The sequence below is a fragment of the Chiloscyllium punctatum genome, chromosome 16, assembly GCF_047496795.1.
Source record: "Chiloscyllium punctatum isolate Juve2018m chromosome 16, sChiPun1.3, whole genome shotgun sequence".
Taxonomy (NCBI): Eukaryota; Metazoa; Chordata; class Chondrichthyes; order Orectolobiformes; family Hemiscylliidae; genus Chiloscyllium; species Chiloscyllium punctatum.
Window position 1 is genome coordinate 13,664,006 of NC_092754.1, and position 23,723 is coordinate 13,687,728.

General features: G+C 44.4%; 2 protein-coding genes across 8 annotated transcripts in view; one reads left to right on the plus strand and one right to left on the minus strand.

The window, feature by feature from the left end:
• Positions 1 to 7,595, plus strand: part of arhgef16 (Rho guanine nucleotide exchange factor (GEF) 16) — a 46,320-nt gene extending 38,725 nt beyond the window's left edge. For all 4 annotated transcript variants that reach the window (XM_072586261.1, XM_072586264.1, XM_072586263.1 and 1 more), the window contains exons 11-15: positions 141 to 295; positions 1,265 to 1,477; positions 3,143 to 3,207; positions 5,592 to 5,693; positions 7,073 to 7,595. In XM_072586261.1, coding sequence (XP_072442362.1) covers positions 141 to 295; positions 1,265 to 1,477; positions 3,143 to 3,207; positions 5,592 to 5,693; positions 7,073 to 7,212 — 675 coding nt within the window. In that variant the 3' untranslated portion in view covers positions 7,213 to 7,595. The remainder of the gene's footprint in view (positions 1 to 140; positions 296 to 1,264; positions 1,478 to 3,142; positions 3,208 to 5,591; positions 5,694 to 7,072) is intronic.
• A 2,984-nt stretch (positions 7,596 to 10,579) lies between these two features.
• The window catches only part of LOC140486975 (uncharacterized), a 436,936-nt gene continuing 423,792 nt past the window's right edge, over positions 10,580 to 23,723 (minus strand). For all 4 annotated transcript variants that reach the window (XM_072586267.1, XM_072586266.1, XM_072586268.1 and 1 more), the window contains 4 exons: positions 18,584 to 18,712; positions 17,670 to 17,798; positions 16,378 to 16,506; positions 10,580 to 14,939 (listed from right to left, as the gene is read on the minus strand). In XM_072586267.1, coding sequence (XP_072442368.1) covers positions 14,860 to 14,939; positions 16,378 to 16,506; positions 17,670 to 17,798; positions 18,584 to 18,712 — 467 coding nt within the window. In that variant the 3' untranslated portion in view covers positions 10,580 to 14,859. The remainder of the gene's footprint in view (positions 14,940 to 16,377; positions 16,507 to 17,669; positions 17,799 to 18,583; positions 18,713 to 23,723) is intronic.

Here is a 23,723-nt window from a genome sequence, read left to right on the forward strand (position 1 = left end):
ACACTGACCTGTCACACACTCCCACCTATCTCGCTCTCTCTCTTCTTTCTCTCTCTCCGTTTCCCCCCCGCCACCCATTTCCTTCCTACCTCCCAGCCCCCCCATGCAAGGCCTTTCTGAATCTCCCCTCTGTGTTCTAGGCCTTCCCCCTCATCTCCACCTCACGATGGCTACAGAAAAGTGGGGAGCTGACTGTCTTTGTGGAAGAATCTGGAATCTTGCGCAAAGTGTTTGGGAAGCAAAGTTGTTTCCTCTTCCTTTTCAATGATGTGTTGATCGTTACCCGGAAACGAAGGTATCTGTCCTCTGCAGGGGGTGGGGTACCCTGGAAACCTGGTGTTTGAGCAGTGACTGTCGACAAGTGTTGGTAATGAGGCAAGATAGGCTGAGGGAGGATGGTTAGGGAGTTGCTGCAAGGGATCACAACCAAACGCCATGTCCCGACTCGATCACTATCCTCTACTGTCACTGGATAGTGACCTTGTGATCTCTGTTGTCGACCAGCCAGAGGGAGCCATCTGCCGTACCTGGTCATCTGTATCTCTCGGTTAATTGTGAAGCCTCAATCGCTGGTTAATAGTCAGGGGTCACCCACTTAAAATAGAAGTTAGACAGTTTGTTTCTCCCAATGAAGGCCATGACTCTCTCACAGTCATTGAATATTTTTAAGACAGAAGTAGAAACATAGAAAATAAGAGTCTTCGAGTTTGTTTTGCCATTCCATACAATTTTGGTTGATCATCCACCTCAGTCCCCTGTTCCTGCTTTCTCCCCATACCCTTAGATTCCTTTAGCCCTAAGAACTAGGTAGGCTGATTCTTCCCCAGAAAAGGGTTGAAGGCTTTTCAAGGGTGGGTAGAAACATGCACTCCGCCAGGATCTTATGGAGTGTTGAAGGCTTGAGGGGCTGAATGGCCTACTCCTATTCCTAATTTGTACATTTGTGTGCCTCCATACACTCATTTGCCCAGATGACCATATGGGAGTAAAGCAAAGCTTGGGACCATTGATAACCAGATGCTCAACCCTGTGTGAACATGTGACTGTCTCTTCCCTTCCCCAATGTTCTTCATCTATCAACATGACCAAGGGTATGTTGTGACGTCGTGGACTGGGAACGGATGGATTTGTGTGAGATATCGTTGACTCGCCCATTGGAGAATTCCACATCTTAAACATTCCTAAGGTTTTGGGGATCAAAGGTCAGGTGTTGAGTCTGTCTCATTGTGACCAGGGACTGAAGCTTGTTGTCCTTTCTTGGCAGTGAGGAGAGTTACACAGTACAGGACTACGCCATGTTGGACCAGGTGGAGGTGGAAGCACTGGAGAGCAACGAGTCTCCCCACTCTCCCCCAGGCAAGGCCGTGAGTGGTGGAACCCTCCCTCGCACCAACTCCAATGCTAGCCTCTTCAAAATAAACATGAAGAAGAACAGCGCTGGTGAAATGGAGGAAATTGTGTTAGCTACAGACTCCGAGTAAGTGCCATCGACCAACCATCTGTGTCTCAGTGTTTGTGCTTCCTCTAGTGAACTGGAATTTCCATAGTGACCTTCCCACTATTTTCCACCTTTTCCCTCTGTTTTCCTCTTCTCTTCCCCTTTTTCTCCAATGTTTTCTCCTCTTTGGCCCTTGCTGTAACAGAGAGAGCCCTCCATGGGACTTCCAACTCGACAAATACTTCTGACCCGAAGCAGCGATGTGTTGAGATGCTCATTCAGTTGTGTTGAGCACCAGAGCTGAGGTCAGCACTAATCCTCACGCTCTATTTGTCTCCAGGTTAACTTTGTCAGGGAGGTCATTGCAAAATACTCAGGCCCTGGAATCTCTGTGTATTTCCCTCCCCATAGGAAGGCCCATGGTCAGTGGTGGTGCCGCAGACACATCAGCTGACAGCCATGGCCTCAGGCCTGACCTTAAACCAGGCCGAACCGTGCAACTCAGTAATGGGACAGTTCTGCCTAATGATACAGAGGGGCAATGGAGATCATTCTTTAGCTTGATCTCCCACCTGGAGTAGGTTGAAGTGCAGCTGATCCCAGATCCAACCTGATATTATCACCACGGGGACCAGGAGTAGTACGTTTTTCTCTTGAGCTGCCACCCCCTTATCCCAAGGGCATCACTCCTTAGTAAAAGCGCCAATGCGATGAAGCCCTTCAGTCACAGCAATCACGCTATTTCCCTCGTGTGTCCACCTTGTCCAGCACTTATTCTAGACGTTGATCAACCTCTGTCTGATCTACTAACATATCATTAATCAATTTATTTATTCTGGGGCATGTCTTTTCCCGAGGCCATTGGATCAACCACATGCTGTGACTGACTGAAATCTTCAGGTAGACCAATTGAACTCTGGGAATAACCAGATGCTGTTTTTGAAGCCAGTTTTTTGTCCTGATGTGAACCTGATTTTTGGTCCCAATTTGTTTTGCCTGGAGCCACCCCACACTCGACTCTTTAAAAATGAAAATCAAACTTGCAGCCTGCAATGGTGAGACTTGAATCTTCGATCTCCACTGATCAGGCCATCAACATTTTCTACTACATCTTGGTGACCATCGATTTTCGCAAACAGAAAATGACCGGAAGTGGGGAGAATAGTCCGTGAAATGTCACTCCAATTAAATGATCTGAATATATTTGGTATTCCCAGCGGAGATCCCAGCTCAAAGGGATTATGGAGTCAGGCTGAGAGGAAGGCGTGACTGTTCCTGTCAACCTGTCCCCTCTTTAATACCCAGTTTAGAAACATTCAGAATCCTTGTTTATCTTGTGACTGCAGTATTGGAGAAGAGGCAAATGTTTGTAAAACTAATGGCCCTCTTAGTATAATACAGCTTAGATATGATTATTTTTAATGGAAGTTTTGCTTGTGGGTGGTTTGAGAGAGGTTGGTCAGACACCGCCATCTGCTGGTTGTTCAGAATTATGCATGGAAGTTCTTGGTTGGTTAAAAGATGGTTCTGGTGAGGTCCCAAGATCCTCTGGGCAAGCAGCAGTGGTCTGCAAGAGAGGGTGGCTGAATCTCAACGTGTCGGTAATGGAGGGGGTGGAGGGGGGGAGGAGTGTGTTGCAGTGTCCTGGGCTCCCTCAAGGCCACAGTGTAATGTGAGTACTGCTGCTGTTTCTTTCGTGACAGGGAGCGACCGAGCTCGCTGGATCCACGCCCTCCAGGAGAACCATGACGACCTCGTCAATAAAGAAGGTACGGTCAGCACTGCATCTTGTCCAACAGAAACCGAAACCACAGCTAAATACCTCAGCCACAAGCCTCAGAAGGCAAAACTATGCTGTTCTCCAAAAGCTGTCTGATTCCTGCCCCCCCCCACTTTACCTTCCAGTTTGGTTTGCAAGTTGAATCTGGTTGTCATGGTAATGCCTTTGGAATTGGTAGGGAAAGGTTTGAGTAGTGGTTGCAAAACAAACTGTCACCAGTGACCTTCACTTTGGTTATCAAGGTAAGGAGGACTTTGCTGTTGCCATGTTGCATTGTCACACCTCTCTCTTGTATGAGGCCTTATGTAAACAAAGATGATCCTGCTCACAGGAACTTGACTGTTAATAGGAAACAAATCTTTGGGCAGAACCTATTGAAACAAACAAGGTTCTTCGACATCATCGAGAGCCAACGTTTCGAGCATAAGCTCTTCATCCTCTCCTGCTCCTCGGATGCTGCCTGACCTGCTGTGCCTTTCCAGCCCCACACGTTTCGACTCTGATCTCCAGCATCTGCAGTCCTCACTTTCTCTAAGATTCTTAGACAGTAAATAAAAACTACAAGAACTGCAGATGCTGGAAATCGAAAACAAAAGCAGAAATTGCTGGAAAAGCTTAACAGGTCTGGCAGCATCTGGGGTGAGAAATCAGAGTTAACATTTCAGGTCCGGTGACCCTTCCTCAGAATTCTTAGACAGGATAGATGCAGCAAGGCTGTTTCACCTCATGGGCAAGTCCATGACTAGAGCATAATATCTGAATAAGGGGGTGAACATTTAGGACAGAGATGAAGAGGAAGTTTTTTTTTTCTCTGAAAACTGTGAATCTGTGGAATTCTTTAACTCAGAGGGCTATCGAGGCTGGGTCATTAAGTAGATTCTAGGCTGAGACAGATATTTAATCAGTAAGGGAACTGAGGGTTACAAGGAAAATGCAGGAAAACAGAGTTGGGATTATCAAATTGGTCATAATCTCATTGGATGGTGGAGTAGACTTGATGGGCCGAATGGCCGACATTTGTCCTACATCATATGGTCTAATTGTTGCTGTTAATTCTGTGACAAATGTTGGCCAGGACATGAGCGCTACGTCCTCGGGCAACCGTCTGTGTGGAGTTTGCATGTTCTCCCCGTGTCCGCATGGGTGTCCTCTGGGTGCTCCAGTTTCCTCCCACAATCCAAAGGTGTGCATAGTTGGATTGGCCATGCTAAATTGCCCATAATGTGCACGGGTGTGTAGTCTAGGTGGATTGGCCATGGGAAACGTGGGATTACAGGGATAGGTTAGGGGATTGGGTCTGGATGGGATGCTCTTCTGAGGGTCAGTGTGGACCCAATGGAACAAATGGCCTGCTTCCACACTGTATGGATTCTGTGATTTCTCTCTGACAGAGCAGTCCTTACTTGATCCTGGCCTCAATATGACCTGGAGTCAGCGTCAGCACGTGGTCAAGGAAGCAACTTGACTTGAAATTATCGAAGGTACCCTCCTCCCAGTCATTGGCTGAGCAGCAACTGTGAATGCTGGAGCCTATGGTGTGGTTTCACTTTCAGGGTGGGACATGGGTAGGAAAGGTTTCAGCTGAGAAACTGATCCCTCGGGGTTATTCTGCAGAGTCCCCGAACCTTGGGCTGTGGCAAGAGAGAAGGCTAGTTTCCTGTGTTTGTGCTGAACAGGATCAACAGCTGAGACTATCACACCCACTCAGTGGGTGCAGAGGCAGCATCAGAGGATTAGAATGTGCACAAACCCTGTTTCTAAAACAAAACCAGAGCACTTTTATTGTCAGGGTGACCCTATGTTGCAGATTCAGGAGTGAACTGCAGTCTTCCCCCAGCCATACACTGTCTTACAGGTTCATGCTAAACTGACATTGGCTCCTGCTCCACCAACACCTCTTCTGAAAATTTCAGTCTTTTATTCCTTTATAACTTCACTGCTCTCTAACTCCGCAACCTCCTCAATTCCACGCCCCCCCCCCCCCCCCCCCCCCCCGGAATTCTGACCTCTTCCTCCTCCTATCCTGACCCCCCCCCACACCCCCGGTCCTGTCCCTTCTCCTCTGGAAACTCTGACCACCTCCTCCTGTCCTGCCCACCTTCTCTAAGAGCTGTGCCCTCCCTCCATCATTGGGGACTGGGCATTTTCTCACAGGCTCATTGAGTTGCAACATTCCCTGTTTAAATTCTTCTGCCCCTCTCCCTCTTTCACTGAGGTTGTGTTTGCCTGTGGCCAGTGTCAATGATGGTTGCTCCTCCAAAGTGCCTTGGCATTTTACCTCCAGGGCCGAAGAGGTGCTGTTGGAATGCAAAGTTGTTGTTGTTGTTGTTGTTGTTGTAGGGGATGACTGGCTTTCCCCTTCCTTTCTCCTAGGCCTCCCACAGGTGGAGATTACAAAGGCCTATCTGGCCAAACAGCCAGATGAGCTGACACTCCAGCAGGCTGATGTGATCGTGGTCCTCCAGAAGGTTGATGGTAAGTCTGGGGAAGGAACCCTGTGTGGCGATAGATTTCCCAAACTGTGTGGCTTTCCAGTGCATGAAGGCAGTGGAAGTGTCACCGTTATAATTGGGCTTCAGCCTCCCAGGATGGGACAAGGTCTCTGATCTGGGTACTACTGGCTTGAGACACACTACTGTGTAGGGTTGGTTCAACCATTCCCCCTCCTTAGGTGCCATCTGGATTCACTCAGTGGTGATGGCCACTGAGACCTACTCCCCTTCCAGAGCTTTCAGCTGAGGATGGGTAAGTACGGCTGGAACCAAACAGTGCAGGAGAAAATCATTCATCCCACTGTGGTTGGGCTCGTTCCTTGAAGGAACTGTCAGATTTTTTTCTATCCTCTCACCTTTTTTTAAATGTTCTATTTTTGAAATGTTTACATGTTACTGCAGGTTCTGCGCCTGTTTCACACCATGTTTTTGTTTCACAAATTCCCTGCTGCTCCTTGCACTTGGGGTGGTCTTATTCCCTGTGGAACCAGCCAGTGGATTAAGTGCGGTTCAATAAACCGAGCGATTCTCCACAGTGTGGCATCAGCAGGAGGGGCGTCCTGTACTTCTCATTTGCCCAGGTCTGCGAACCTACTTCTGAAATTGTGGCGAAGCGCCCTAATTTTAAATCATGGTTATATTTCCAGCAAAACACAGTGAGGGAAGAGTTATTACATATAAATTGTGTCTAAGATCAATCCCAGTCACTTCGGGCAGTGTGGTCTCCCACTGTGAATCAGTAATTACCCTGTCAGTCATGCCCATTCTGGCTAGGACTTATGAGGTCATTCTACGTGATGATATATTTTCCTAACAAATGCTTTTCTCAAGCAACTTCCTCTCTGTAAAGTGTTCACCCTTGGTGAGGGGGGAGGGGCAGCTCCACTGATTGGTAAGTCGCTGTCCACTGGTGCCTTGGTTAAGGCTCTAGCCTTCAGATTTAGTGTTGTCACAACATTTGAGACTGTGATATGCGTCACAACTCTGGTTCCCCCTTCACCTCTCCCCCTCAGGTGGCTCCAACTCTGCACTCCGGATCTTTGGAGTGAGGCAACTGGTTGAATCATTCTAGGACTAAGCAAGTGTCTGGAGGCTGAGTCCTACTGTCAGGCAAGAGATCGATTGTTCAGTTTCTGTGATGCCCCCTTGCAGGTTAAATAGCCTGTGTGTCATTGAGTTTGCTCAGAAGGGGTATCTGGGATTTTCTGTATTTGAATATCCTGTTCCCAAAGTGTCCATTCCTTGCACCCTTGACCACACAGAGTGCCCCCCTCCACTTGCCATCTTGTTAGGGCTTTGCTCGATCTCACTCCTGCTTTCTCTCTGATACTCTAACGGCATCCTCCCCCTTTCTCTGAATAGGCTGGTACCGGGGAGAGAGGATACGTGACTGGGAGATGGGCTGGTTTCCTGAGTCCTGCGCAAAGGAAATAACCAATCGCATCGCGGTGCGACGAAACGTCCAGCGAATGGAGAGATTGCGGATTGAAACTGACGTCTAGTTCTGGCGTCAGAGCCAAAGCTCCATTTTGTTCTGACTTGACGGAGCCTGGATTTTAACAAAACTGCCAAGGCTGTTGTGACAAACTTGGCAACCAACTTTTCCCATTAGTCATTGCCATCAGACTGTGTAATTGTAGCATTGGGGCTGAATGACCCATCAAAAATGATCAATGGATTAAATATGTTAGTCAGGGGTGGTTAAGGAATATATTTTCAAAAGGAGTTTGACTCTGATCGCAAATGATTGGTAACCCAGTCACCAGCCTCTTTGATTATGCCCTGTGTGTGCAGCAAGGCACTTTTTAAAGCAGAATTTGAAATGCTATATATTTTTAAACTCAGGACCCATGTGACTATGGACACAGAGATTGGGGGGCGCGGGGGGGGGGGGGGGGGGGGGGTGTGGAGTGATAGGGGAGGGTGATTGTAGTTAAAAACCTACCATTCCTGATTTTTTTTCCCATGAGTTCAATACCTAATCCAGGAGTGAAATTCCAGCATTACCAAAGCAGATCCTATTTCAGCATCTGAAATGGAAGGTTTTAAGAACTTTTGTTTGCTTTGCTGCAGATTGGTGTCTATCAGTAACCGGTGCGAGGTATTGCAAGAGACCTGTTCCAGCAGACAAACCTATTGATCAGTTACTCCAGTTAAACAAAGCTCTTGTTCCATGTTGAACACCTTTAAAGTTAGCAACCAAAATAAAGCTGTTCCCTGCCCACACCTTCCACAATGAGAGGGAGGCTGTGTATGACCCGGAGCAACTCTGTAAAAGCGAGTGTAGTTCATTACCCTCAGCTTGTTCACTGAGGATGGTATTGACTGATCATATGGGCTCTGTCACCAAGATTCTTAATCAAATTTCTCTTGCGAATACCATGCATACAATTGGCCACAATTCCCTTCTCAGACTCCTTGTGTTCTATCCATCTTCTGTTAAGGATGGCTGGTTTGGGAAGGCTTAACTTCTGAAGCCACACAGTGAAACCTCAAATCCTAATGCTGATCATTGAAACCAGGCTGGTGTCCATGGACACTGGAGTGCTGCATGCACACACACACATACACCTCCAAGGAGGACAAGTGGGGTGTGGACAATGGAGACAAAGCAGGACGTGGATAAACACAGGAATACATTATCGAGTAGATGGCTTACTCTACTGGTTGCCAACACTAATTTGTTACATTCCTGCTCCTGACTGGCCCATCTCGACAGTCCTGGTGAGGAAGATGTCTTTAATTTGAACCTGCTTGATTTTAGGATATCTGTACAAGAGTGCCAAAAATAAACATTCGCCTTGCCCCCATCCTCGACAACCTTGAACTGCTTGCTTTACTTTGCAGTTTGGTGAGAAATGACTGCTTTATAAAATCCATCCCTGAGAGCCTTCCCCTACCATGTACTGACCTTGTGATGTGTTGCCTACAGTTCCCTGTGGGGCTCGACCTGGTGAGTGTCGTCCCTCCCCTATTCCAAGCATGGGCATTTTGTGGACTCTTTTTTTTGCCAAAGATTCTGGTGGTCAGGCTCAGGAAGGAAAACCATCCACAATTGCCCAATCCCCTGCCACCAATGTGTTCTGAGCTGAGGAGGAGACTTCCAGGCTCAATACCCATCCCAAGCTAAAACGTTCTTGGTTTGGTGGTGTACAATAATGTTGTAGAGACACAATCAATGATGCTTGTTTTGGAAGGGGGGAGATCTCTTCCCATCGCCAACACTCTGCTGACATTGTCTGCAGTGATTTAGTGCCACCCTCTGCCAATGCGAGCTCATTTTCCTTCCCCCTCGCCATCGATGGGAAACCTAACAGAACATGCATGTATTGGCGAGCTGATTTACTGTCTCCTGCTTCACATTGCTGCCAAGATACATTTTACTTAAGATCATAGGGAGAGGGGTTTCAAGTAAAGGAAGATTCCTTAATTTTGAGGACGATTTTAAATGTCACCCAGTAAATCTTAACAAAACTAACCAGCAAAGGGCAACAATGTAGAGGTGGGCTCAGGGTTAAAGAAACCACCATGATTTTGCTTTTGCTGCTGAACTCCCCTTTGTTGAGATGATCAACTCATTGATCATCTTCTGCCATTTGATAGTCACACTGGAACTTGCCAAATGTTTATTAATTAAATGATGCATATTCCTGAGATGGGCAGTTTTTATGAATGTACAAATAAATATTTCTTACAATTTATGTTGGCGAATTTCTGGACTTAAGTCTGAGGATTTCTTCTGCAGTGTTAGGAATGAATGGGTTGGAGAGAGCCCAGTGAAAGAACAATCTCTCCTCCAAGCAATTTGAAGGCAGTTTTCAGTGTGGCCGCTGTTATAGTGTTGCAGCCAATTTGGGAACAGTAAAGTGTCACAAACAGAAAGGTGATAAGGAGACACTAATTTAGGCTGAGATCTGACAGAAAGATCACATGCCCCTTGTTCTCATTGTAATGTGCCATGGGGTCTTTTGTATGAGACCGCAAACAGAATCCTTGGTTTAACGGCATTTGTGAAAGATGGTGCTGATGAAAGGTACAGCATTCCTTCAATTCTGCGCTGGGCTTGTTAGCTGAGATTTTGTTTGCTTTGCTGCCGTGAGACTTGAATCGGATACATAGTGCTCCACAGGGCTTGTAGTCTGGAGAGGAGTCCAATCAAGGAGTCCAGTTAGCTGAATGATCAGTCTTAATAGCTCTTGCGTGGATTTTGGCCTTGCCTTTACTAAAACAAAAGCTTCCTAGCAGGTTGAGATATTGTCTTTTTGCTGACCTTGTGCACACACTTTCATTATACTGAATTTATCCAAAACACTAAATCCTGTCCACCCACCATCCTTTTACTCACTGTTGTACTTTGGCTCATGGCTCATTAATGTCTCTGTTTCAAAGGTCTCATTCTTGTTTTCAGTTCATTCCATGGCTTTGCCCTGTCTCCAGTCCAAACATTACTCCAATCCCTGCAACTGTCCGACTCTAGCCTCTTGCACATCTCCAATTCTAATCATTCTACCAACGGTGACTACACCTTCAGCTGCCTGGAGTTCACTCCAAATTTCTATTTCTCTTCCACTTGGAGATACTGCATCATCTCTAAACTCTTTGCAGGGTCACCTGAACTAATGTTCTCCTTAGGATGTCCAGTGACCGGTTTTATCAATGCCCCTGTGAAGTATTCTACAATGTTTTAGCATGTTAAAACAGTATGTAAATATAAGCTATTGCCACATCTACAGGTTAAATAGCACCAATTAAGTATTGATGAATGTAATAGTTATTGTGTTAATAATCAAGCCCAGGAGAAACTAGAGCCTTTAACCAGTTAAAATTCAGTTGGACGTCTCTCTTGCTGTATTTAAAAACAACCCCTGGTGAGTTCAGAATTCTTTTATTATGGTGTAACAATGTACACAGGAATATAAACAGTTTCGCTAGAAAACCAAGCATATACAGCACCTCAATATGAATAAAACACAAATGCCCTGATAATTTATTCATATATTCTTAATAGCACCTTTTAATTTATTGTTAGACTAGATTGTTGCTGAATGTGAGATGTTTAGTCTCATTCTGTGAGAATCCTGCCCCTTCTCCCTGTAGTGCCCGTTGACTCGATAAGCAGCAGAGTCCCCTGATTCAGACCATTAAAACTGAGCTCTGATGTACATGCCCCACCAGCAACTTGGTAATCTGTTCACTATTAAATCATGGGGTATTGTCGGGAGGAGGAGCAGTCAGATCTTTGTGTGTTGGAGGTTTTTTTTACGACAATCAGTTGTGAGGTGTAAGCCAAGCTGGAACTCTCTATGAATACAGATCATGTCAAACACACAATTGGCATATTCTAACTGTTCCAGGTCTAGGCCAATTCTTCAGTTCAAGTGTTTGTTGCATAGTTCATGAAAATTCAGTGAAAACTTAAATAAAAGGAGAGGGTCAAATGTAACTTTTTTTTAATATAAAGCAGCCCTTTGGAATAGTTTCCTGCTGTAAGAGGGATTTCTGTTCAGCCCTCTGACTCCACCTTGCCCGATTTTCCCTGAATTACAAAGCGAGCTCCCAGGGAAATTCCTTCCTCCAGTGGGGAGACCAACACTGCAGTGTCTTAACAGCAGCTAAAGGAGCAGTACCACTTGAAGATGCTCAGTGGTCGTTCAGCAGCTTCTCAGCCTGAGATTGAAGGAGACCTGGAGTTCAGGAAAGGCACTTCTCTCAATCCAATGGATGAGTATCAGGGTGGCCTTTCACACTAAATAGCCCTGGGTGAACCACTCCATCTTGCCAGGCAATCACAGGAAACGGTAACTGGAGCAGATGGGAGCAGTGTGGGCCTGAGGGCAGGTGTACCTCCATTCCAGTCAGAACTTGCACGGTAAAAGATCCTGGTGGGAGGTGAGGGAATTTGTGGTAGGTCATTTTAGGCCAACGTTCACCACAATCCAAGTGGAATGAGGCAGGCGTTGGAATATCCAATCTAGCGTCTAGATTCTTTGCTCCAAACCTTCGTATATATCTCTTCAAAACATAGGCTCAAGTTTGAATTTGGGCTCTGACCAAATGCTGCCCTCTGAGTAGTGGAGATTTCCCAACCTTGGATCTCCTCCAAGCTCACCTTCAACTGTTCTCCAGACGTTGTCCTTTTCTCCTCGTCATTGTTTACAACAGTGGTGCCCCCTCTCTCGTTAATTTACACAAATGGCGGCCTGACAGTGTGAGATAATTAAAGCAAAAGGTCACACAGCTATCCCATGCTGACTTGGGGCCATCTTGAATACTGAGGTGGCAGGCAAGTAAAATTATTAGTGTTTAGAATTTAAAAATCTATTGGTTGCAGTTAAACAGAAGAAAGTCTATTTTCCAAAAAGCCTAAAACATGACCTAATACAGTTGTTGTCATGGTAACTAACTGGATTAATAAATAATAGTCAACTGCTTTTAAGCTGCTTTAAATACTGAACTGACCATAGCGTGTTATACTATAGCCTTAAAAATTGAAAGTCAAGAGATATCAAAGCAGGTTGTCATGGAGACAGTGGTGGTTTCCCAGTGCTGGACCATCCCCAATTTCTCACTCCATTTTATTTTCATTGTTCTGTTTATACAGGAGAGAAATACATGTCAGCATATTTACTCCCACCGGGTCACGGAGGCTTGGCTGTCCATTCTCTGACTCCGACTGTTTTCAGATTGTCTCTGTCATTCATCACTGTGTTAATGCCTCCTGAAAGGTAGATGGTGACTAATCCAAGGGATAGCCAGTTGCCTTTTTATGGAGTGATGCAAACATGAACGAAGAGAGTATGAGCCCATAAGGCAAGGTCTCCATGGCTGTAGGAGGGCCAACACTGTCTTGGACCTAAAGACTTTACAGATGTTTGACACAGTTACTGTGTCTTTTTAGTTTTGGGATGGGAGCAGGGCAGTGGTGAGTTTGATATGTGAGAAACAGATTAACAGATTCAGTTGAGCTTGAACATTGCAGAATTGAATGACTTAAACCAAGATGCAGTGCGGTAAGGTAGGTGGCAGCAGGTAAAAATCTTGAGTGCTTGGCAAATGAGGACCTTGCGTAATGTTGAGGACCTTGAAGGGGGTGCTCGAGGAGGTTACTTTAGTTTCGGCATAGAGGGTAGCACAGAGAGATTGAGATATGTTCAAAGGCCCAAGAAATATGGATATAAAACCTCCTTCTATTCTTCCTTTTTAAGAGCATAAGTAAAACAGCAGCTTACCTACCCCCCCCCCCCCCATCCCCCCCCACCCACCCTGCCCCACCTTCCCTGCGACTCTTGCCAATCCTTGACATCAATTCCCATATCCAAAAATGAATCAATTTTAAGTATCCTCTACCTGAAGGGGCTGCTTCATTGTTCAGAATGCCAAAGATTCACAATCTTCTAGGTGAAGAAATCTTCCTCATCTCAGTCTTAAAGCACTGATCTCTTTTCCTGACACTATGTCCAGTTATAGTGCTAAAGTCTCCAACCAGGGCAAATACACTCTCAGAACCTACTGTCTCAATAAACTCACCTTGTGTTCCTCTAACCTCAACATAGGTCAGTTCTCTTATCCTAGGAGTACTCCAATGAACCAAATTCCCTTGAATGCCAACATTTAAAAGTTTCTCACCATTTAACAAAAAAAATTCTGATGTTCTGTTCTCCCTACACCAATGAACAACCTTGCATTACACTTTATTGGCCATCTTAGCCCCTTTGTGTTCTCGCACCTTACCGTCTCACTTGGCTCTGTACCATCAACGACCTGGAGACCTTACTTGTGGTGCCTTTATCAAAGTCATTAATTCAGATTGTAAATAGCTGAGCTGCAAGGACACTACCACCCAGGCAGTAACATCCTGCTCGTTTGAAAACTCCCCAGTGATCCCATCTTTCTGATCCCTGTATGTTCACCAATCCTCTTATCATCCATATATTACCTCCACTGTCACAATGCTTTATCTCATGTAATAACCTTTTATGAGGCACTTTATCAAATGCTTTATTTGGAAATCCATACCAGATGCCATATAGCACAAGGTTTGATTTTTAACTACTTTGTAATGTAGTAAGTTTATTCTTTTGATAAGACTTTATTCAATGTGTCCTGTTGTGGTTCTGGCCAAGCTATGTAACCTCCAACTAGATGAACAGGACAATGATTAATGGTTAAGTCCCAGTTTTTCTGAATCCAGTTAAGTGAAGCCAGGATGGTTATCAGCTGAAATTGGCCAGTGATGTGGAGGCAACACAGACTGACTGATGCTTAAGATGGTCTAAGATTTGTTGAGATGGATGAAGCAGACTGTAATGGAAGTGTATACCTAGGACACATTCTCTCATCACTGTCCCATTCCATTCAGCTCACCAATGTCCATCCTGAGTGTCTCCATAATGGTTGGCACATATTGTTTACACTGTGGTGGGGCACACTGAGTTCCTTAATCTTTAGTATCTCCTCCTGAAGTCCTGCATCATGGGCACACTGTAGTAAAGGAGAAGCAACAAAGTCAGATTACAAATGCCCATTTTGTTTTGAAAGACACCGTGGCCAACACACCATGCCAGCTATGATGTGATAGGAGGTCTGATGGCTAACATCCATGGTCACTTCCTTTCCTGCTTTGGAACCAGGATTAATAGGCATCATCTCGCCAAACTCTGGGTTGTAATCTCTATTAACCTTGCCTTCCTGGGATTTGGTTTATAAAAATAAAATATGTATATACATATATATATATATAAAAAGTTCATGAAAAATGGTTTCGATACCCACAGAGTTGGGAGTTTGTTTACCGTTCAGGAATTCGGACCGGCATTTCCTGACGAGGGGAATGGTTTTGAATTTCTTGCTCATTTCTTAGTCTTTGAGCCCAACAGGAGGCTGGATCCTAAAATCCATCAGCCTTTCCCCTTCTTAATAAAATATCACTGGGCAGAATAATAGCATAGGCCTGTGGCCATTCCTCTGAATTTGAGATTTTATCATATAATGGTTTTGCTTTCAGCAGTCTTTCTGAAAGGTTTGACAGGCAGGTGTTGGGGGCGGGGGTGGGGGCGGGGGTGGGGGCGAGCGGGAGGTGAGGAAAGGTGTACTGTCCAAAAGCAGTCTCGTTGGCACTGGTCAGAATGATATCCGCCTCACTCAGATGACTATGATCTTGATGATTTGTCCGATGCCATGTTGCCGTGGGATTCAGGTTGCAGGTGATGTGGTGGCTTGGGAGGCCCTCCTGGAACCAGACAAAGATACAAAGTAAGGTATGACCAAGAGTTCACCCTGTGTCTGTGGACTCGCTCACCTGACATCTGCCCATGGTATCATTCTGAATGGGGCACAGTGCTGAACTATAGCAACCAGAAAGTCACAGGCTTAATCTTCAGCCTCTACTTAAGTAGAAAATAAGAACTTGCATTTACATCGCACCTCTCATTGACCTTGAGACATCCCAAAGTGTCTTATAACCAGTTAAGTAGTTTTGAAGTATTGTCATGGTTGCAACCAAACTAGAATAGCTAATTCGCACACAGGAAGCTCTTCAAACAGCAAAGGCAGAGATCTGTGATCAGATAGCCTGTTCTCATAGTGGTGATAATTTAAACTATTAAATAGTATCCACAACACTGGGAAGAGTTACCCTGTTTCTCTTCAAATGGTATTGAAGGATCTTTTGCAATCAGCTGAGAGAGTCAATGTCCCTTTGCTGCCAAGTTTAATGTTTTATCTGAAAGATGGCAACTTAGACAGTGCAGTAGTCCCTCGGTACAACACTGGAAGTGTTAGTGTGGATTTTGTAGCAAGTCTCTGGAGTGGGACTTGAATTCACAGTGTTTGGATCCAGAGGCAGGATTGAGGCTAGGAACCAGTTAGTTAGAGGCTAATGCCTAGTTAGTTTACAGTATGAGGAGCACACTGAACAGTTCTATTTTCAGTGAATGAGAATAGAGTTCCACACTTTGATCACAATAAAGAGATGCTGCCGGGCAGTGTGATGGCATTAGATAACTTGATGCTGCTCATTGATTAGGCTAAACAATGAAGAACAACAAGCTGGGGGAGATAGTGCTGGTACTCATACAGCTGTTTAGTCACAAAATAGATACATTGCAGAAAATAAAACCCTCTGATTACTCATCATGCTTGGAGTGATTCTGGGAAGTTAGTGAATCAATTATTTTCTCACCCCAAGAGAAAGTAGCGAAAGGATTGGGTGGGACACTGAGGTGAAATTCAGACGCATTCGAGGGACAATTGGAGCTAGAGTCAAAGTACTTATTCACAGAAAGGTCAGGAAGATTCCGAAACTCTCTTCCCACAAAAATCTATCACAGAGGTGGGTGAAAATTTCAAAACCATGGTTGATTGTTTTTTTGTGAGGCAAGGGAATGAAAGGCTATGGAACCAAGGGTGGTGGGCGGAGTTATCCAACACGATCTAATTAAACCCTGGCTGAAGGGGTTGAACAACCCATTCCTGTTCCTAGGATGGAGATGAATTCCTGTACCAGGCAGAGAGGCGGATTAAATCCAGCCCAGTCTGAAAGTGGTTCCTCCTCAGAAAAAATTAAAGATTCTGTCTGGTCCCAGATTAGTTCCTGCTTATTTGTCTCAGCCAGCAGACAAATAATGAAGGGAAGGACATAGCTTTAGAATGAGAGGAAACATTTTTACCTTCTTCACAGGTAGGCCCAGTCCAACCATACAAGCAGGTGCAGTGTCCATTCCGGGAGTCACAGCGAGCATTATTGGAACATCTGCAGTTCAAAGAGCAGCTGGGGCCATAACGATTAGTTTGACAATCTGAGGAGAACAAGAAATGAATTTCTCATTAACTACAATCTACGTTACGGTTGTCAATTGTGTTTGTCTGGAGGTTTCATTACACGACTTGCCTCACACATTCCAGTCATTAGTCAGCCAACCCAGCCTCCCATTGTGACTTAGTACCTTTGTACGCCAATCAGAAAACAAAACAAAATGTCATCACCCAACTGGATGAGGCTTGACTTAACCAAATAACTATTGTCTTATTTTCAATATTTTTATAAATAGTAAAGAAAAAACATTCAAGGAAAATGACAAAAAAAAACCTTTTCTGTGATTTTTCTCCAGGGTGCACACAGCAGTGTCCTCGAGATTGAGTTTCAAATTTCAGACAGCTGTCCAACCTTGAGTCTTTGCTTAAGGCTCAACCTCTTCAACCATTTTTCTCTCTCTCTCACGCACACACACTGTCTTACGCGCGAAGGTTACATAGTTGGGGATTTTACTCATTAGTGTTCAGGAGAATGAGAGGATTCTTAAGGGGCTTGACAGGGTTGGGAAGATGGTTTCCCTCGTGGGAGAGTCTAGGACCTGACAGCATAGTCTCTGAATAAAGGGGCACCAATTTGAAACTGAAATGAGAAGTAATGTCTTTTCTCAGAGAGTGAGGGTCTTTGGAACACCTTGTCACAGAGAGCTGTGGGAGAAGAGTCCTTGTTATATTTTAACGTTGTGATAGATTCTTGATTAATCAGGAAATCAACTGCTATGGGGAAAATGCAGGAAATGGATGTGAGGAATGTTGGATCAGCCATGATCCTATTGAATAGTGGGGAAGGCATGAGGGGCTGAATGACTGTTCCTATTTCTTCTTGTCTTACAGATCTGTCCAGTGTTAAGCGTTTTATTTTGTAAAGAATCCTGATTGTATGACACCTGCACTTACCTTTTCATGAGTCCTTACACATTGGTGAAGAAAGATTGCAGAAACTGCAGTTACATCTTCTGCAGAAGAGCTTGCTAAAGGGAGATTTAATGGAGATTTTTGCTTTGAATTCTGAAGAATTTTAACAGAGCAAAGACTATGTCCTCACAGCAGTCAGTGAGGACCTATTAAAAATGGTCAAGGGGATTAAAGAGTGATTATACAGAGTGCTGAGCCTGGAATGCTTTGACACAGAGTCCTACACAGTACTTACCAACATCACATCTCCTACCAGTTTTCCCTGGCGGACAGAGGCATTTTCCTGTAGTTGCTTCACAAGGTGCACCTCCCTCGCAGTCACACTTCTGCTGACATTGCTCCCCGTACTGCCCTTCCTCACATTCTACAGCAACCCAGGGAGAAAGAAAATAACAGTCCAATTCACTTCAGTGCTGGCAATGGTGTTCATGAATGGTCCCAGTCCCCCTACTGTTCCATAGCCCTTGTGGGCAGGAAACCACCTTGGCACAGGCAACATCAATCCAATTAAGGCGATCGATGTGAATCTTAGGCTTTACGTTTGCTTCTTGTGTGTCTCAGGTTGCTCAGACAGGCTGATCATGAAGGCTTGACTCATTGTCAATGAACTAATGGCATTAAGAGCAGCCCTTTGCAAAGCTCCAGGTCCACAAAAAAGTGGAGTGTTTAGGACAGTATTGCCCACGTAGTTTCTCAGGCCTGTTCACGAATGGTCATAGTGGATGCCGAACCAGAAGACACAGCTTAAAAATAAGGGGTAGGCATTTAGGACTGAGCTGAGGAGAAACTTCTTCACCCAGAGAGTGGTGGGTGTGTGGAATGCTCTGCCCCAGAAGGCAGTAGAGGCCCAGTCTCTGGATTAGTTTAAGAAATGGTTGGATAGAGCTCTCAAGGATAGTGGAATCAAGGGTTATGGGGATAAGACAGGAACAGGATACTGATTGAGGATGAACAACCATGATCATAATGAATGGTGGTGCAGGCTTGAAGGGCAGAATGGCCTACTCCTGCACCTATTGTCTATTGATGTCTGCAGGAGCTAAACAGCCAGCTCTCAGGCCTGGTAATTTGGAGGGCTAGCAGAGCAGGTGGGGGTGCAGACATTAGTGCTGCCATAAACTGTACAGAATGTTTTATTAGAATTATTACCTTTCTCACAGTAGTCTCCATGGTAACCAGCCGAACACAGGCATTGGCCAGTTACAGGGTGACAGGCTGCTTTGTTTCTGCAGTCACACAAATGCTGACAGTTTGGTCCATGAAATCCAAGGGGGCACGCTGTAAAAATAAACCAACAATCCAAACAGCTCCAAAAAGATAAAGCAAAATATTGCAAGCCAAACAAATGTTGTGCCTGTAGTGTGTCTCAACCACCACCTGTCTCTCAGAGTGCATTAGGCCACCAATCATAGACTTGATTTGGAGATGCCGGTGTTGGACTGGGGTGTACAAAGTTTAAAAAATCACACAGCACCAGGTTATAGTCCAACAGATTTAATTGGAAGCACTAGCTTTCGGAGCGTTGCTCCTTCATCAGATGGTTGTGGAGGACACAATTGTCAGGCACAGAATGTATAGCAAAAGTTTACAGTGTGACGTAACTGAAATTATATATTGAAAAATACCTTGATTGTCTGTTGAGTTTTTCATCTGTTCGAATGCCATGGTACCATGAAAGAAGTGAAACTATCATGGTATTCGAACCGATGAAAGACTCAACCGACAATCAAGGTATTTTTCAATGTATAATTTCAGTTACATCACACTGTAAACATTTGCTATAAATTCTGCGCCTTACAATTGTGTCCTCCACAACCACCTGATGAAGAAGCAGCACTCCGAAAGCTGGTGCTTCTAATTAAACCTGTTGAATCATAGACTTGCTTCGGAAAATAATGCAGGTGATTCATTTGGCAATCTTCTGGCGACAGAAGGCAAGGAAACGGTGATCTCGAGTGGGTCAGCCATGGTTCACAGTTCAGCCTCCACAACCTCGGTTCAAGTCCATTCCAGAGACTTGACACAAAATCCAGACTGATACAACATGTGCAGAACAAAGAACAAAGAACAAAGAACAAAGAAAATTTATAGCCCAGGAATAGGCCCTTCGGCCCTCCAAGCCTGAGCTGATCCAAATGTACTGTCTAAACCTTTCGGTCAATTCCTAAGCATCTGTATCCCTCTACTCCCCACTTACTCATGCATCTGTCCAGATGCATCTTAAATGAATCTACCGTGCCTGCCCCCACCACCTCTGCTGGCAACACGTTCCAAACGCCCACCACCCTCTGTGTGAAGTACTTACCGTGTGTAGCCCCCTTAAACTTTCCACCTCTCACCTTGAAAGCGTGACTTCTCGTTATTAAATCCTTCACCCTGGGAAAAACTTGTCTCTATTCACCCTGTCTATACCCTTCATGATTTTGTAAACCTCAATCAGGTCCCCCCTCAATCTCCTTTTTTCTAGTGAAAATAAACCTAACCTACTCAACCTCTCTTCATAGCTAGCACCTTCCATACCAGGCAACATCCTCATAAACCTTCTCTGCACCCTCTCCAAAGCGTCCACATCCTTTTGGTAATATGGCGCCCAGAACTGTACACAATACTCTAAATGTGGCCTAACCAATGTCTTGTACAATTTTAACATGACTTGCCAACTCTTATACTCAATACCCCGTCCGATGAAGGCAAGCATACTATATGCCTTCTTGACCACTCTATCCACCTGAGCAGCAACCTTCAGGGCACAGTGGACCTGCACTCCCAGATCTCTCTGCCCATCAGAACTGAAGGAGTACTGCAATGTTTTCAGGAAGAGACATTAAACTGAAGCTCTCTCACGTGGATGTAAAAGAACTATTATAAGAAGAATATGTGGAAGCCTTACTGGTATCCTGTTCGGTTTCTGCATCAGAAACTGTGTCATTCCTTACCATTATAGCTGTATTCCCAGCATCAGCATGGCATACAGATCTTAGTCCTCAAAATAAAAGTGCTTTAAAAATTCCTTAGTTCAATTTCTAGACATTTTGGTTCACACAAGAAATGCCAAATTTAAGTAACAAGTTGTCATCATTGAGCTGAAAGTTAATGAGTAAATCGTCCGCGAATGTAAAACCCAGCAGCAGGTGGCGATATTGTACAATGAATGTAATGTTACACCCTGACATGACAGAGGTTATCATAACTGAGGCCACTCAAACTGTCAGTCAGCAATGGTCAAGGCCACATTCAGGATCTAATATAACTCTTGTTCAACTTTTCCCGATTGCAAAACTTCTAAGCTCTTGCAGTATCAGGAATTATTCCAATCCCCCTTTAACATGGAGTTCCCGTTCTGCATGCTACCCATGCCACAGAATCATCCAGCACTGGAGGATATTCAACCCACTGTGCCAGTACTGGCTCATGACGTGTTTGAATACTTTATGAGCAGATCCTCAGACATGAGTCCCACCATGATATCCCTTCATTTGATAATCACCCTTCCACTGCTCAAATCCATTTCAAGCAAAATGAAACAAGGAACTGTGGATGTTAGCAATCTGAAAAAAACCCAGAAAATGCTGCAAAAGCATTTGGCAGTGGAGAAGGTAACAGAGTTAACACTTCGGGTCCAGGACCAGACCTTCTCCAGCAATTTCAGTACAAGTGTTAAATGATTTGATTTGGAGGTGCTGGTATTGAACTGGGGTATAAAAAGTTAACAGTCAAACAACACCAGGTTATAGTCCACAGATTTATTTGGAAGCACGAGCTTTCGAAGCAATGCTCCTCACAACCACTTGATGAAGTGGGTCATGTCTTTTTGTGGCTAGTTGATGCTCATGTGTCCTGGTGGCTAATTCTCTGCCTGTTTGTCCAATGTAGTGTTTGTTATGGTTCTTACAAGGTATTTTGTAAATGACATGATTTTTGCTTGTTGTCTGTATGGGGTCTTTCAAGTTCAGTAGCTGCTGTTTTAGTGTGTTGGTGGGTTTGTGCCAAAGGGTTTGAGTAATCTGGCAGTCATTTCCGAGATGTCTTTGATGTAGGGTAGAGTGGCTAGGGTTTCTTGATGTGTTTTATCTGCTTGTTTGGGTATTTTGTTGAGGAAATGGCGGACTGTGTTCATTGAGTACCTGTTCTTTTTGAATTCACTGTATAGGTGATTTTCCTCTGCTCTGTGTAGTTCCTCTGTGCTGCAGTGTGTGGTGGCTCATTGAAGTAATGTTCTGATGCAGCTTTGTTTATGGATGTTGGGGTGATTGCTTCTGTAGTTCAGTATTTGGTCTGTCTGTGTTGTTTTCCTGTAGTTTGAAGTTCCCCATTGGCTGTTCTCTCTACTGCGACATCTGGGAATGGCAGATTGTTGTTGTTTTCCTCCTCTTTAGTACAGTTTATGCCAGTCAGGGTATTATTGATGGTCTTGAAAGTTTTCCTCTAATTTGTTTCATTTAGTGATGACAATGGTATCATCCACATAGTGGACCCAAAGTTTGGGTTGGATAGTTGGCAGAGCTGTTTGTTCGAGTCTCTGTATTACTGCCTCTGCTATGAACCCTGATAACTGAGATCCCATGGATGTTCCGTTGGTTTGTCTGTGGTTTTGTTGTTGAAGGTGAAGTGGGTGGTAAGGCATAGGTCCACCAGCTTGACGATACTGTCCTTGCTGATGAAGTTGGTGTTGGTGTATGTGTCTTTGGGTCTTCTATTAGTGTAGTCAGTGTTTCCTTGGCCAGCTTGATATTGATTAATGTGAACAGGGCTGTTACATCAAAGGAGACCATTATTTCATCCTCTTCTATTTTGGTGTCTTTGATGGTGTAAAGGAATTCTTGGGTGGAGTGGATGGAGTGGTGTGAGTCTTCTTTTAAGTGTTTTAGTCTTTGCTGTAGCTCCTTGGCTAATCTGTAAGTTGGTGTTCCAGGTAGCGAGACTATGGGTCTGAGGGGGGGCTCCTGGTTTGTGAATTTTGGGTAATCTGTGGGAGCGTGGTGTGTTGGATCCATCTGGTTTCATTTTTTGGAAGTCGGTCTTATTTATTTCTTCAGATTTCTGAAGTTTTTTGAGTACAGATGTGATTCAGTTTTCTAGTTGTCGGGTCGGGTCGGTATAACCTGGTGTTGTGTGATTTTTAACTTAAATGATTTGCTTTCTGACCCGACCTTCCTTTTGTGGGCCCTATTCTTGAATCCTTAAAAGAGTTCACTAAATCCTTCTTACTATTCCCGCAGTCCACTTTCACTCCAATTGCATGCAGAACATTAAAACCTATAAATGCAAGTCTTTTCACAGAACATTCCTCAAGTTCCTGCTCAGCCTAACCGTATCATATTCATTCACCACTCTACTCCCAAACACACTCTACACCATGACCAATATTCATCTTCCTCTCTTCAACTTAGCATATGGAGTCCCTTAACACTCTTTCCCAACTTGCTTCCACTCTCAGGACTTTTCCAACTGGCCTTTTCTTCCAAGAGCCCTCCCCAAGCTCAAATTGAATTAGATACTCAAGTGGGAAAGTAGGTCCGATGGACTCGTTTAACAATTTTATACAGTTATGGATATAGTAATTATTTTAAAGAAACATTATTCGCAGAATGAGGGCATCACTGGCTAGACAGCATTTATTGCCCATCCCTAATTGCCTAGAGGGCAGTTAAGAGTCAACCATATTGCTGTGGGTCTGTAGCCAAGACCAGGTAAGGATAGCAGTTTCCTTCCCGAAAGGACATTAGTGAACCAGATGTTTTTTTCCACCAATCAACAATAGATTCGTGGTCATCATTAGCTTCTTAGTTTCAGATTTTTTTATTGAATTCAAATTCTACCATCTCCCATGGCAGGATTGTAACCCGGGTACCCAGAACATTATCTGGGTCTCTGGATTGACAGTCCAGTGACAATACCGTTAGGCCATCACCTCCTGGCCAATGGTGGTAATGTGCTGGTAAGGTTATTGATCTAGTACTGAAAATGTGTTGCTGGAAAAGCTCTGATCTCCAGCATCTGCAGTCCTCACTTTCTCCTATTGATCTAGTAATCTCTAACCAGGGTGGTTAAAGAATTTGAATTCTGCTCTTGTTTTAAATTCTGGAAATAAAAATGTTGGTGTCTATGAAATTGACTCAGAAGCTGTAAGATTATCGTAAACTGATTCATTCACATCCCTTCATGGAGGGAAACCTGTGGACTCGATTTAGTTTGTCCAATACATGTCATAGAATACACAATGATGTGGTCGATTATTAACTGACCTCAGAAATAGTCATGGAAAACTACTCAATTGTGACAAAGCATC